Source organism: Hypanus sabinus, chromosome 7, assembly GCF_030144855.1.
Source record: "Hypanus sabinus isolate sHypSab1 chromosome 7, sHypSab1.hap1, whole genome shotgun sequence".
Taxonomy (NCBI): Eukaryota; Metazoa; Chordata; class Chondrichthyes; order Myliobatiformes; family Dasyatidae; genus Hypanus; species Hypanus sabinus.
In genome coordinates this window covers 73,190,564-73,204,806 of record NC_082712.1, presented here as the reverse complement: position 1 = coordinate 73,204,806, position 14,243 = coordinate 73,190,564, and the positions used below count along the sequence as shown (strand labels likewise).

At 42.0% G+C, this 14,243-nt stretch overlaps 1 protein-coding gene across 3 annotated transcripts in view; it reads right to left on the bottom strand.

The window, feature by feature from the left end:
* Positions 1 to 1,316: 1,316 nt before the first annotated feature.
* plgrkt (plasminogen receptor, C-terminal lysine transmembrane protein) overlaps positions 1,317 to 14,243 on the bottom strand; it is a 55,495-nt gene continuing 42,568 nt past the window's right edge. For all 3 annotated transcript variants that reach the window (XM_059974883.1, XM_059974882.1, XM_059974884.1), the window contains 3 exons: positions 9,402 to 9,532; positions 4,418 to 4,527; positions 1,317 to 1,571 (listed from right to left, as the gene is read on the bottom strand). In XM_059974883.1, the coding sequence (XP_059830866.1) occupies positions 1,450 to 1,571; positions 4,418 to 4,527; positions 9,402 to 9,532 (363 nt within the window). In that variant the 3' untranslated portion in view covers positions 1,317 to 1,449. The remainder of the gene's footprint in view (positions 1,572 to 4,417; positions 4,528 to 9,401; positions 9,533 to 14,243) is intronic.

Sequence of the window (14,243 nt, the reverse complement as noted above, 5' to 3'; positions counted from 1 at the left end):
TTGCAGGTTGCCCACTCCTAGTGAGAGTATCAACAGTACTGAATCTCTCCATTTGTAGACAATTTCTCTTACTGTGGACTGATCAACACAATTTTACAGAAATGCTTTTGTAGCCTTTTCCAGCTTCATGATTCTCTACTATTCTTCTAAGGGCCTCTGAAAGTTGTTTTGATTGAGGCATGATGCATATAAACAGATCTTTCTTGAGAAGAGCAAGCTCTGTCAGTAACCTGACTTTGTTTGTATTTTTATAGGCAGGGCACCTCTACAACCCACACCTCCAATCTCATTGACTGGAACAGCTGACTCCAAATACTTTGTAGAAGGTTATACCCCAGAGCTTCACATACTTTTTGAACCAAGACTCTGATAGTTTAAATGGTGTAACTCAGTATTGATGAGAAGTAGAATTGTTTGTGTGTTATTAATTTAGACAGGTTATGTTTGTCTGTTATTGTGACTTAGATGAAGATCAGACCACATTTTATGAGCAATTAATGCAGAAAACCAAATCATTGCAAAGGTTTCACAAACTTCATCTTGCAACTATAAATCCTACCCCTAAGAATCTTCTCTAGCAATTTCCCTACAACTGATGTGAGACTCACCAGTCTATTGTTCCCAAGAATTTCCCTTGTTCCCTTCTTAAATAGAGGTGCAACACTGTTCACTCACCAGCCCTCCAGGACCTCACCTGTGGCGAAAGAGGACACGTACCTTGCCTCTTTCAATAACTGGGGTAAATCTCATCGATCCCTGGGGAGTTAATCATCTTAATACTCATTAGGATGCCAAACACTTCCTCCACCTCGAACTCTTAGATGCCCTAATGTATTTATACACTCAGCACCGGTCTCCAGGTCTTCCATGTCCTTTTCCTTGGTAAATACTGATGCAAAATACTTGTTAAGTACCTCACACACATTCTCCGCAACCAAGCAAATATTCCCCTGAAGCCTGTTAAGCCAAACTCTTCCCCTATCAATGGCCACTCCACTTGACTCTACCTTCTTTTTATTTGCTGTTGAGTTTGGGCCTCTGACACTGACACTTACCTCACTGCGCCAAAAAAGACCGGCCTTATCTGAAGCTACTCCTCCTTATTCTCTCTGTCTCTCCCAACCTTCGGTAAGGCTCCGACACCAACACTTACTGCATCTAATCTGCTGAAAAAAGGTTGGATTCACCCAGATCTTTTCATTTTATATTTTCACTCCTTACCTTTGGTCAGCCAACACTTTCCACAGATGGTGTTTGACCCCAAAGATTGTTTGTCACTCAGCTTGATAATTAAAAAAATACAGAATGTTTGAAGCTTTATTAAAGAAAGAACAATTTATTAAGATAAAAAGTACAGGATGAGTCAACAGATCCATGCAGGAACAAGTGTGTACCATTCATACGTTCTTTCTCTTCAATCCATTGGGTCTTCTTTAAAATTTAGTAGTCTTACTTTTGTATGAAAACTGTAGTCCGAGCCCTCCTTGCTTTTTCGATGGTTTCAAATGTTGGCACCCCTTTTGGCATCCCAAGTCGTGCTTGCTCTGTATCAATGATGTTCTCTGCCTCATCTGGAATGTAAAATTGTGACAATCAAATCCACGTTATTGCCAGATGTTTAATCCTCATCAAAAGTTCTTTGTAATTCAGAAAATAGATGCATAGATGCCAAGATTTCTTTCACATTCAACAAATCCACACACAATGCCTTTCTTAATAAGTGTTGAATATTCCTTCTGGTGCTTACAATCTGAAAATAGCAGCTGCAGCATCAGGGCATGCAACTTCAGAAACAATACAACTATTATATTCTTTTATGAGAAATGGACCAGTTATTGTAAAACATCAAGCTATATTCCTTTATGTAACTGACTGAAAGGGAAACTGTCGTGAAATACCAGGCAGGAAATGCAAAGGAGAGTCAGTGGGTCTTACTTATTGGATTTTTTTTAAAGAGAGCTGCATTAAGTACCACACATGAGGCTGCTAAACAAGAGCCCATGGTATTATAGGAAAGACGCCAGCATGGATAGAAGATTAGCTGACTCACAGGAGGAAAAAGATTGACAACAAAGGGGTTAAACACAAGAGAGCCTGCAGATCTGGAAATCCAGAACAACACTCACAAAATGCTGGCAGATCTCAGCAGGTCTGGTAGCATCTACCATGGAAGTGAATAAACTGGTAATGTTTTGGGCTGATCTTCCTTCCCAGTTGACTGCCAGTGGTGTTCCACAAGGGTCAGTGTTAGGACTGTTTCTTTTCAGATTACATGCCAATGATTTGGATGATGAAGTTGATGGCTTTGTGGACAAGTTTTCAGACAATACAAAAATGGGTGAAAGGCCAGGTAAGTTTGAGGAAGCGGGGAATCAGCAGAAAGATTTCAACAGATTAGGAGAATGAGCAAAGAGGTGGCAGATATAGTGCTGGGTAGCATATGGTCATGTAGTTTGGTAAAAGGAATAAAGGCATAGATTATTTTCTAAATGGGGAGCAAATTCAAAAAATCAAAGGCACAATCAAAGCAGAGGTTAACTTGCAGGTTGAGTCAGCAGTAAGGAAGCAAATGCAATGCTAGATTTTATTTTGAGAGGAGTAGAATGTAAAATGATATAATGCAGAGGCTTTATAAGACATTGGTCAGACCGCCCTTGGAATATTGTGAACAGTTTTGGGCCCCTTATCTGAGAAAAGGTGTGCTGGCATTTGAGAGTGGCCAGAAGAGGTTCATGAGTATGATCCTGCGAGTGAAAGAGTTAATGCATGAGGAGTGCTTGATGGCTCTGGGCTTGTACGTGCTGGGGTTTAGAAGAATGGGGGGGGGGGGCGGTGTTGCAGGGATCTCATTGAAGCTACCGAATATTGGAAAGCCAAGTTAGAGTGGACAGGAAGAGAAAGTTTCTGTAGTGGGGGACTCCAGGGCCAGAGGACACAACCTCAGAATAGAAGGAAAGCACTTTAGAACAAAGAGGAGGAATTTCTTTAGTCAGAGTGGTGAATCTGTGGAATTCATTGTCACAAGCAGGCTGTGGAGGCCAAAAGATTTAAAGGAGAAATTGATAGTTTCTTGATTAGTGAAAGGTTTTGGGGAAAAGGTAGGTGAAGGGAGTCGTGATGGACAATAAATCAGTCAAGATGGAATTACAAAGCAGACTTTATAGGCCTAGTGGCCTAATTCTGCTGCTATGTCTTATGGTCTTATGAAAAGCAAACAAGTTTTATTTAAATACATAACTGAATTCAGCCTGGGGTTGACATTAACTGCTGAAGAAGAATTGAGAGGAATCTTGTTATCGAATAGTTAAACTGTTGCAGCAGTGCTTGAAGAAGCAATTTACTTGAATGATTAAATTAACACTAGTAAATGTTCTTAGAACCAATAGTGAATGTAAAATTAATCATTTGATAACCTATTACTCAAAGATTCAAAATTAGCTAGAACAATAAAGGAACAGGACTGGAACATTCTTCTCTTGAATCTTCAAGCAGATCATGAACAGAATTCATCAAATCATCTTGGTTTCACAAGGGGAAATGTGAGAAGCTGTTATTTAAGAGTCACAACAGTGCACTTTGGAAAGCTCGTTTATCAAACAAAGTCAATATATATTTTTATATGTTAGTGGGAGTAACAGATTATGAATTTACTATATAGTAGAGCAAACTTGAGAGGCTGAGTAACTTCTCCTGCTCTTTCCTTTGTTTACAAAAATGTCTGATGATCAGTTTGTGTGTTGTTTGTAACTATGACTCAGCATCCAGGCCCTTTGGCCCACAAAGCTGTGCTGAACATGTCCCTACCTGAGAAATTACCTAGGGTTACCTGTAGCACTCTATTTTTCTGAGCTCCATATACCTCTCCAGGAGTCTCTTAAAAGACCCTATCGAATCTGCCTCCACCGACACCAGCAGCCCATTCCATGCACTCACCACTACCTGTGTAAAAAACTTAACTCTGACATCTCCTCTGCACCTACTTCCAAGCACCTTAACACTGTGCCCTCTTGTGTTAGCCATTTCCACCCTGAGAAAAAGCCTCTGACTATCCACATGATCAATGCCTCTCATCATCTTATACACCTCTATCAGGTCACCTCTCATCCTCCGTTGCTCCAAGGCAAAAAGGCCAAGTTCACTCAACCTATTCTAATAAGGCATGCTCCCCAATCCAGGCAACATCTTTGTAAATCTCCTCTGCACCTTTTCTATGGTTTCCACATCCTGACATAGAAGCCCTTTCTATGTTTTCTTGCCTTGATTACACCAAATAAGGAAACAACTCCTCTCTATTGGTCTTAAATCTACCAGTTTAAACTAAATTATAAAGCCTAGTGTAATCTCAAACATTTCAACAGAAACATACAGTCCTTGACAGTGCTCATAAAGTTGTAGTGACATTACTGATGCATCTTACCTTTCATTCTCATCATTAACGTTCCATAAGCCAGATCATACTGATAAGCGAAGATGAAGCTCAGGGGAATAATGGGGACCAGAAATCTTGGTGACTTCTTCTTCATAGCTCTGCACAAAGAAAACAGTCCAGGTCAGATCTGAAATGCAGATATCGGAAGAAGGAAGAATTAGTTTCTTTAGATCTTCCTTTCAAAATACACGCTGTAGCGACCCACTTTCTGCGCAGGCGAACCGGCTCACAAGTAGCCAGCGCGCGGGGAGAGACTTTGGTAATGCACCTCTGAGGTCATTTCCGCCCAGAGAGGGCGGGTGCTAGGGATTAAATGCCAGTGCTGCGAAGTTTGAATAAACTAGCCTCAAAACGACTTACCGACTGCGTGTGGTCTCTAGCTCTGTATGTAGTACATCACTACATTGGTAACCCCGACGATCCAAACGGGATTTGGACCAAAGATGACCGACTCTTCATCTGTTCACACCGTTTCGCTAAAACTGCCGACTTTCTGGAGGCTGCGACCATGCGTGTGGTTTAGCCAAGCAGAAGCCCAGTTCCAGATTTGGCAGATATCCTCTGATTCCATGCGTTACTACCACATGGTGAGCGCCCTTGACCAGGAGACGGCCGCCCAGGTTGCAGATTTCACACAGTCGCCCCCGGAAGAAGGCAAATATGAAGCATTCAAAGCGCTGCTCATTGGGACCTTCCGCCTCTCACGGCGTGAGCAAGGTGCCTGCCTGCTTCATCTGGACGATTTGGGAGGCAGACTGCCATCAGCATTGATGAACGAGATGTTGGCCCTGGCTGACGGACACAAGGCCTGCCTCATGTTTGAGCAGGCGTTCCTAGAGCAGCTGCCCGAGGACATACATCTGCTGCTGGCTGACACAGATTTCAGTGACCCCCGGGAGGTGGCGGCCCGGGCAGACGTGCTATGGAAAGCCAATAGGGAGAGCATGGCGTCCGTCGGTCAGATTACCAGGCCACACACCCAACAGCAGACCAGACCAGGCCCAGCAGGGGGGCACACACAACACAGAGGCAGGAGTGAAGAGGACAGTGAAGAGTGGTGTTTCTACCACCAGCAGTGGGGCACAGAAGCCCACTGTTGTCGCCTGCCCTGCAAGGGACAGGGCCAGGGCCAGCAGCCGCTAATGCCTATGGCGGCTGGCCACCAGGACAGCCTCTTGTACATCTGGGACAAACAGTCGGGACGCCACTTCTTGGTCGACACCAGAGCAGAAATCAGCGTCTTGCCCCTGATGGGGTACGACACCCACAACAGGAAGCCAGGACCCACACTGAGGGCCGCAAACGGCAGCACAATACGGGTACCTCGCTACAATGCCAATGGGTTGTTAATCAGTTGTTAAAGTTCAAGGTAAATTTATTATCAAAGTCCATAAACGTTCACTCTGAAATTCATTTACTTGCTGACATCGTCAATAAATCTACAGAATAATGAACAAAATAGAATCAACAAAAGACCACCTAACTCGGGCATTCAACTAGTGTGTAGAAAACAACAAACTGCAAATACAAAAGAAAGAAATAACAACATTAAATAAATAAGCAATAAATATCAACAACATGAGATGAAGAGTCTTTAAAAGTGGGTCCATTTGTTGTGGGAACATTTACATGATGGGGCAAGTGAAGTTGAATGAAGTTATCCCCGTTGGTGGAACAGTTTGATGGCTGAGGGGTAATAACTGTTCCTGAACCTGGTGGTGTGAGTCCTGATGTGCCTGTCCCTCTTCCTGATGGCAGCAGCAGCGAGAAAAGAGCATGTCCTGGGTGGTGGGACAGGGGCCCTAATAATGGATGCTGCTTTCCTGCAACAGCATTTGATGTAGATGTGCTCAGTAGTTGGGAGGGCTTTACCGAGATGGACTGGGCCGCATCAACTATTTTTGTAGGAATTTTTGTTCAAGGGTATTGGTGTTTCCATATCAGACCATGATACAGCCAGTCAATATACAGCACTCTCCACAATCCCTCAAACATCAGGCTCTTGAACTAGACAGGGTAACTTCACTCACCCCAGCACTGAACTGATTCCACAACCAATGGACTTACTTTTACTCAACAATTCATGTTATCAATATTCATTTATTATTATATTGTTTCCTTTTGTACTTATACAAGTTGTTGTCTTTTGTTCATAGGGTATTTGTCTATTCTTCATTGTTTTCTACTGTGTTTATTTGAATTTACTGCAAATGCCCAAAAGAAAACGAATCTCAGGGTAGCAGATGTTGAAAATAAATTTACTTTTAACTTTGCACTTCAGCATACTCTTTTTGGATGACACCAGACTGGTTGAGAAGGAGGTGTAAAAGGTATCTTCCAGGCACCCTGGGACCAGACTCTCAACATTCCTTGTTTCATAGAGTCATAAGTTGCATGTAGCACAGAGAAAGGCCCTTTAGCCAACCATGTCCATACCACCTGCTGTTCACTGCACTAATCCCATTTACATCATGTCCATAAACCAAATACATCTTGAAGTATCCAAGTCCACATTAGCTAATAATTGACACATCTCAAAGTCTGCTGATCAAACTGATGCTCTTTAAGGAGTTGCTCTCATTCAGCTAGATTTCATCAACTATTCCTTCAACCATAGTAGTATGTATAACAGTAAGCATTGGCATTACAGACTTCTACAAAGTGTAGGCATTCAGAACCTTAAGTTCTTTGACTATTTCCCAGCATCTCTAACATTGGAGGATCTCTGGGCCACCCAATCTTTCAAGGCACTTGATGGTAAAACTAATAGAACACTGTTCTCTCAGGAATCACAGAATAGACTTAATGAAGGATATCTTAGTCTCTAGAAGCTAAACAAGTGTCCTGCTCTTAATGTATGTGTCTTTAATGACTGAAGAAGCTTTGGCTGAATGCGTTTGTAAGGAATTCCGCTGTTCCTGGAATGGGGGAGAGCTTATCAATTAGCATCATTGAAACGTCCAGTTTTTCTGAGCTTTCTTCAGCAACATAGACCAATGCAATGGCACCCAGGAACAAGACATTGAAATTTAGGCCCAAATGTGCTTTATTATTTACCCTTTATCGACAAGGCCAACACTAACCATCTACTGCACTGATGAGAGACTACTTCTCTCATGTGCATAAGGAGTCACAGAAAGGCCAGAGTGAAGGACATTAGTGAACAAGAGCGATGTTCAATGGCAAACTTAAATAATCACCATGACTTCTATCAGTTTATTAAATCCTTCAGTGATCAGTGGGGATTTAATTTCCCAAAATGTTTGAGATTACAGGGCCATTATTTGTCATGAGTAGCTCTAGATTTAAAAAGTAACCTTTATTCATTTGAGAGGGGAGACTGGTGGGCATTTCTTGTCATCAGTATCATGTAGCGTTTCTGTGACGTATTTTTAGGTTAAAAAAATCATACACTAATTTATTTTTAGTTCTATTTCAATGAAATGTTATTGCGAGCAGCCTCTGTAGAAAAACAAAGCTGGGATGGAACTATTCATAGTCAAGGGGCATGATCTCCCACCACCTTTCCTATTTGACCTCACCTCTATGATTGATGAAAAGATTTCTTTAACATGCACTGACCTGCTTCTTGTGGGTCACTGGAGAATCAACAAATAGCAGGTTGTGAAATAAGCAGTTTCCCAATATATGTACGTACATAAATCAGGAGGTGGGTGAAGATACATCTCTACCAAAGGAGGTGTAAGGCACTCCTTCCCTCCACTAGCCTGTAGGTCACCTTGGGGCAAGGTATGCCACATGCTTAGCACCCCCCAACCCCCGATCAGGGTCAAGTGAAGCCAAAGGAGCAGGTAGTGGATGGTCATTTGAGTAGGTGGTGCATATCAGAAGTCCTGGTTATGCAACCACTGACATCAGGAAGACAACTTCTGAAGAGTATTGATAATAGCTGCGGTCACCTGTCTGGTAAAAACACAGCCCACAAGAAGGCAATGGAAAACCACTTCTGAGGAAAATTTTTGCCAAGAACAATTAAGGTCAAAGACTGTGATTGCCTATGTTAGTGGTTGCAAACCTTTTTAAGCCCAAGATCCCCTACCTTGACCTTAGTGAAAGGCAAGATCAACCTACTAAATTGTTTAGACATACGCATGCACACCGGGCAGAAGGGACTGGAAGTGGAGCCCCACAGCCCCGGAAACAGTCTTTTTTTGCAGGCAGCTTTCCTTAGTGGGAGTGTTGCTATGTTACCATCATCTTAATCGGTATTACTTATTTTAATAATGCTCACATTACAACACCTTTAATTCTATGTTTCATTATTTAATTTGATTTCAACATGAAAAATAAATGAACAAAAACTGACTGCTGCACTCAGTGTGATGACTGGGGCTGAATATTTTCTGTTAGTTCCCTGAAATTTGGCTCATAACTACAGCCAGCCAGTTTGAGACAGTCTGTGAGGTGCCTGTCAGTAAGACAGCCCCTGTACTTAGATTTATTAATTTTCATCTGTTGCAGCACAGCGCCCTCGCAAACCTCCTGACAGACTGAATATTTGAATGGACAGTTTCCTTTGTTAGACTGAATGTTGAATCTGCCGCGTTGTTCAGGTGTTTTGTATTGGTAAACCGTCACTGAGACACCAGTATAAAATTCAGAGGTACGCAAGCTAATGACACCGTTTTTTGTTTCCCAGTCCTTTCACATTTGGGGAATGTTGGAATTTAAAGGGGGAGAAGTGTTGTAATTTGAGCATTATAAAGATAGGTTGATGCCGATTAGGATAATGGTGATGTAGCGGTGCTCCCGCTGCAGAGAGCTGTTTGTGGGGAGAGGTTGCTTCCGGGATTTTGCCTCCGGTCTTTTCTACCTGGTGCGCATTTTTAATTTTTTCTTGGGATCTACTGGGACAGTCTCAAAGAGCTACTGGTCGATGAACACTAGCTTATGTCACATGGCACAGCACATAATGATGAGGAGTGATTTCAAAACAACCAATAGTACTTACCCTATTGTTAAACCAACTGTTGTAAGTCCAAAGAAAGTTCCGAAGTACTTTATTATTTCACGGGACCAGGCAATTTGCATTGCGACTTGCCTCTGTCTCATCTCGTTCTGCATCAACATCTGCCTCTCCAGCTGACAAAGTAATTTAACAGAAAATATTGGAATCTGTATGCCTCCTCTAACAAATCAACTTTATCCCAAAAACACTAACAATATATTCCAAACATAGAGCCAGTATAGTGTATTTCACCTTTCATACTGCTTCTAAAAATACAGGTAAACAGCAAAAAGTTAAAGTTATTCAAGATTAGGGGTGGCACAGTAGCATAGAAATTTGTGCATCATTTTACTGTGCCCATGACCTGGGTTCAATTCCCGTCACTGTCAGTGAGGAGCTTGTGTGCACTCCCTGTGACGCATGGTTTGGTTTGGTGCTCCAATTTCTTCCCACATTCCAAAGGCGTTCGGATTACTAGGTTAATTGGTCATACGGGTCCAATTGGGTGACGCGGGCTGTAACTAAATAGATTTTTAAAAATGATTGCTGGCTCTACTCAGGTCCAGCACAATCACGTCTAATGATGTTAATGGAAAAGAATATCCAATATGTGGGCACAACTAGTGACAGATTTCCTCCACATTCTGCACAAGGAAAAATAGCTACAAAATATGGGGCCAGTTGTTTGAAACTGAGGTGTGTAAAAAATTCTGAAAGTAGGAAGTCTGAAATTCTCTGTCCCCAAGCTTGGCGAGAGCCAGATTATGAGATATATTTGAAGAATAGAATGATACAATGATACTGAGAGCTTGAGGATTTTGGGCTAAGGCACAGAAGAGGAGTTGAGGCTAGCATAATCATGATTATATGGAATGGTTGGAAGTCTTGGGAGGACTGGTGGCCTAATGCTACACCTTTTTCTTGTGTTCTTGTGAGAAGATCCCATGTTATATTCAAAATGAACAAATCCACAGTTTATGGCACTTCTCAAACACCCCCGCACATCATTTGTATCAATGACCAGTTACACTCTGAAAGTTCTACATTAAAATGAAAAATACAAGTACAAGCATCAACACACTTCTAAGGATTTAATATCTAAACATCAAGAGAAACACTGCTACAGAAGAACAAATGGCAAGTTCAGTGACAGATGCAACATGCCAGCAAGTAAATAAATATCGATAATGTCAGGAATATAACTGCAAATAGGCAAATATGCAAGAATTCCTGATATATGTATGGTGGTAAAACATGGGGAATCTGTTGTAATCCGGGGAGAAATCACTAAGTTAATTCAGGTCAACTGCAGAGATGATGGAATGAAAGAAGGCAATGTGAATACAGATATAACTTTTTTCTGACTGATGTTCAATTGCATCTGTTTCTTAACCACAGTAACAACCTGTTAAAATTGATGCTACAAGACCTGTTGTTGTTGTGAACATGGGAAATCAGCTCAATTTCTTTCGGCTGGAAATGTTATCACTAAATTTAGAACATAAACCAGTACAGCACAGGAATAGGCCCTCAGGCCCACAATATTGTGCCAAACTAATTAACCCCTTCTACCAGTAAATGGACCCCATATCTCCATCTTCATGTGCCTAACAGCTTCTTAAACATCTCTGTTGCACTTGTCTCCACCGCTGCTCGTGCACCACATTCCACGTTACCCACCACTGTGTAAAAAAACCCCTCTGACATACCCCCATACTTTCCTCCAATCACCTTAAATTTGTGATCCCTTTTGTTATCATTTTGCACACTTCAATCAAGTCATTTTTTATTCTTCTTTGCTTCAAAGAGAAAAGCCCTAGCTCCCTCAACCTTTCCTCATATGACATGCCCTCTAGTCCAGATAGCATCCTGGTAACTCTCCTCTGTATTCTCTAAAGCTATCACATCCTTCCACATTTATAATAAGGCAACTACAAGTGAACATAATATTCGAAGTGCGGTCTAACCAGGGTTTTATAGAGCAGCAGCATTTTGAGGCTCTTGAACTTAATCCCGACTAATGAAGACCAACACACAATGGGCCTTCTTACTCTATCAACTTATGCAGCAACTTTAAGAGATCCATGGATAGGACTCCAAGATCCTTCTCTCCTGTACACTGCCAAGAAACGTGCCAATAATCCTGTATTCTGTCTTGAGATTCGAACTTCCAAAGTTCATCTCTTCACACTTTTCCATGTTGAACTCTATCTGCCACTTCTCTTTCCAGCTTTGCATTCTGTCAATGTCCCATTGTAACCTCCAACAACCCTCCACACGATCCACAACTCTATCTTTGCAGTACACCACTAATCACAGATCTCCAAGCAGAATACTCTCCATCTCCTACCACCCTCTGCCTTCTATTGTAAGCCAATTCTGTATCCACACAGCCAGGTTTCCCTGGATCCCATGCCTCCCGACTTTCTGAATGAACCTACCATAGGGAACTTTATCAAAAGCCTCACTAAAATCTATATACATCACAATAATAGCTCTACCTTCAACAATGAATTCAATCCGAGTCTTGTCCCGACAAAACTATGCTTACTATCCCTAATCAGACTATGCTTCACCACATAGTCATAAATGCTGTCTCTAAGAATTTGTCACCAGTGAAGTAGGTCTTACTAGTCTATAATTCCCAGGGTTATCCCTACTCCCTTTCTTGAACAAAAGAATACCATTTACCATCCTCCAATCATCTGGTACTACTCCTGTGGCCAGTGAGGATGCAAAGATCACTGCCATGGGTACAGTTTTCTCTTCCCTTGCTTCTCATAATAGCCTGGGGGTTCCTAATTTATTTCAAAAGTTCTACCTCATCCTTTCTTAACATCAACATGTTCAAGCACATCAACCTGTTTAATACCGTTCTCCCAATCATCAAGGTCCTTCTCATTAGAGTGCTGTCTGATCCTTGCTTCCACATCTTAAGTATACCTAAGAAAAACTTAAGTATTTCCTATTGACAAGGTGTTCCTCATCTTCTGTCAACCATGGTTCCTTTATCCTATTATTCTTTCCCTGCCTCAAGGAGACAAACCTATCTAGAACCACCATCCCACAAAAAAGCTCCTGCCAAACAACTTCCACATTTCTGTTGTGAATTTCCCTGAGTGCACCTGTTCTCTCTCTATATTCCCCAGTTCCTGTCCAACAACATCATAGCTTCCCCTCCCCCAGTTAAATACCTTCCCATACCATCTGCTCCTATCTTTCTCCAAGGCTATAGTAAAGGTCAGGGAATTGTAGTCACTATTTCCAAAATGCTGTCCCACTGAGAGATCTGACACCTGACTTGGTTCATGACCTAAATCCAATATTGCTTATCCTCTGCTCGTCTGTCTACAGTCTGAGTCAGGAGTCCTTCCTAGACACACCTAATAAATTCTGTTCCATCTAATCCTTTTGCCCAAAGGAGGTGCCATTCAATATTAGGGAAAACTTAAGTTTCCATGGTAACAACTATGTTATTTTGCACAATCTGCCTCCCAAACTGTTCCTCTGTGACTCAGTTGCTATTGGAAATTCTACAGAATACTCCCAATAGAGTGATCTCTTCTTTCCTGTTTCTGACTTCCACCCAAACTCTCTCAGCAGACATTCCCTCCATGACACCTTCTCCTTCTGCAGCTGTGATACTATCCTTGATTACTAACAAGACTCACCCACCTTTTACCTTCCTTCCTGTTCCTTCTGAAACTTCTAAATTCCGGAACATCAGCAGTCATTTCTGCCCTTGTTAGAGCCATGTCTCCATAATGACCAAAACATCATAGTTCCATGCTCCCAGCTCATCACCACTGTTCCTGATATTTCTTGCATTAAAATAGACACACTTGATAAATACGAGAAAGTCTGCTGATGCTGAAATTCCAAAGCAAAACACACACAAAATGCTTGAGGAACGCAGCAGGTCAGGCAGCATCTACGGAAATGAATAAACAGTCGATGCTTCAGGCCAAAATCCTTCTTCAGGACATCAACATGTTCAAGCACATTTGACATACTTGAACCAATCTCACTGACTGTAATATTGCTCCATGAACTATCTATCCTTCCTCACAGACTTGAAACACGCTGCATCCACCTGTACATCAACTGCCCCATCATACGACCCATCACTTTGGTTCCTATCCTGCTGCCAAACTAGCTTAAATCCTTCTCAAGAGCTCTAGTAAATCTGCCAGCAAGGATACTGGTCTCCCTCAAGTTCAGGGATTACCCACCCTTTCTGTGCAGGTCACAACCTCCCCAGAGGTAGTGGATGTCCTTTACTTAGATTTTCAGAAGGCATTTGATAAGGTACCATATGAGACTACTTAACAAGATAAAATCCTATGGTGTTACAAGAAAGTTACTGGCATGGATCGCGGAATGGCTGACAGGGAGGAGGCAGCAAGTGGGAATAAAAGGGCCTTTTCTAGTTGGCTGTCGATGACTAATGGTGTTTCTCAGGGGTCAGTATTGGGACTGCTGCTTTGAACATTGTTTGTCAATGATTTAGATAGTGGAATTGATGGCTTTGTGGCAAAGTTTGCAGATGATATGAAGATGGGTGGAGGGGTGGGTAGTGCTGAGGAAGCAATGCAATTGCAGCAGGACTTAGACAAATTGGAAGAATGGGCAAAAAAAGTGGCAGATGGAATACAGTGTTGAGAAATGTACGATAATGCATTTTGGTAAAAGGAACAATAGTGTAGATTATTATCTAAATGGGGAGATGTTTCAAACATTGGAGGTGCAGAGGGACTTGGGAGTCCTCGTGCAAGACTCCCAGAAAGTTAATTTACAGGCTGAGTCTGTGGTAAAGAAAGCAAAGGCAATTTTGGAAGTTATTTT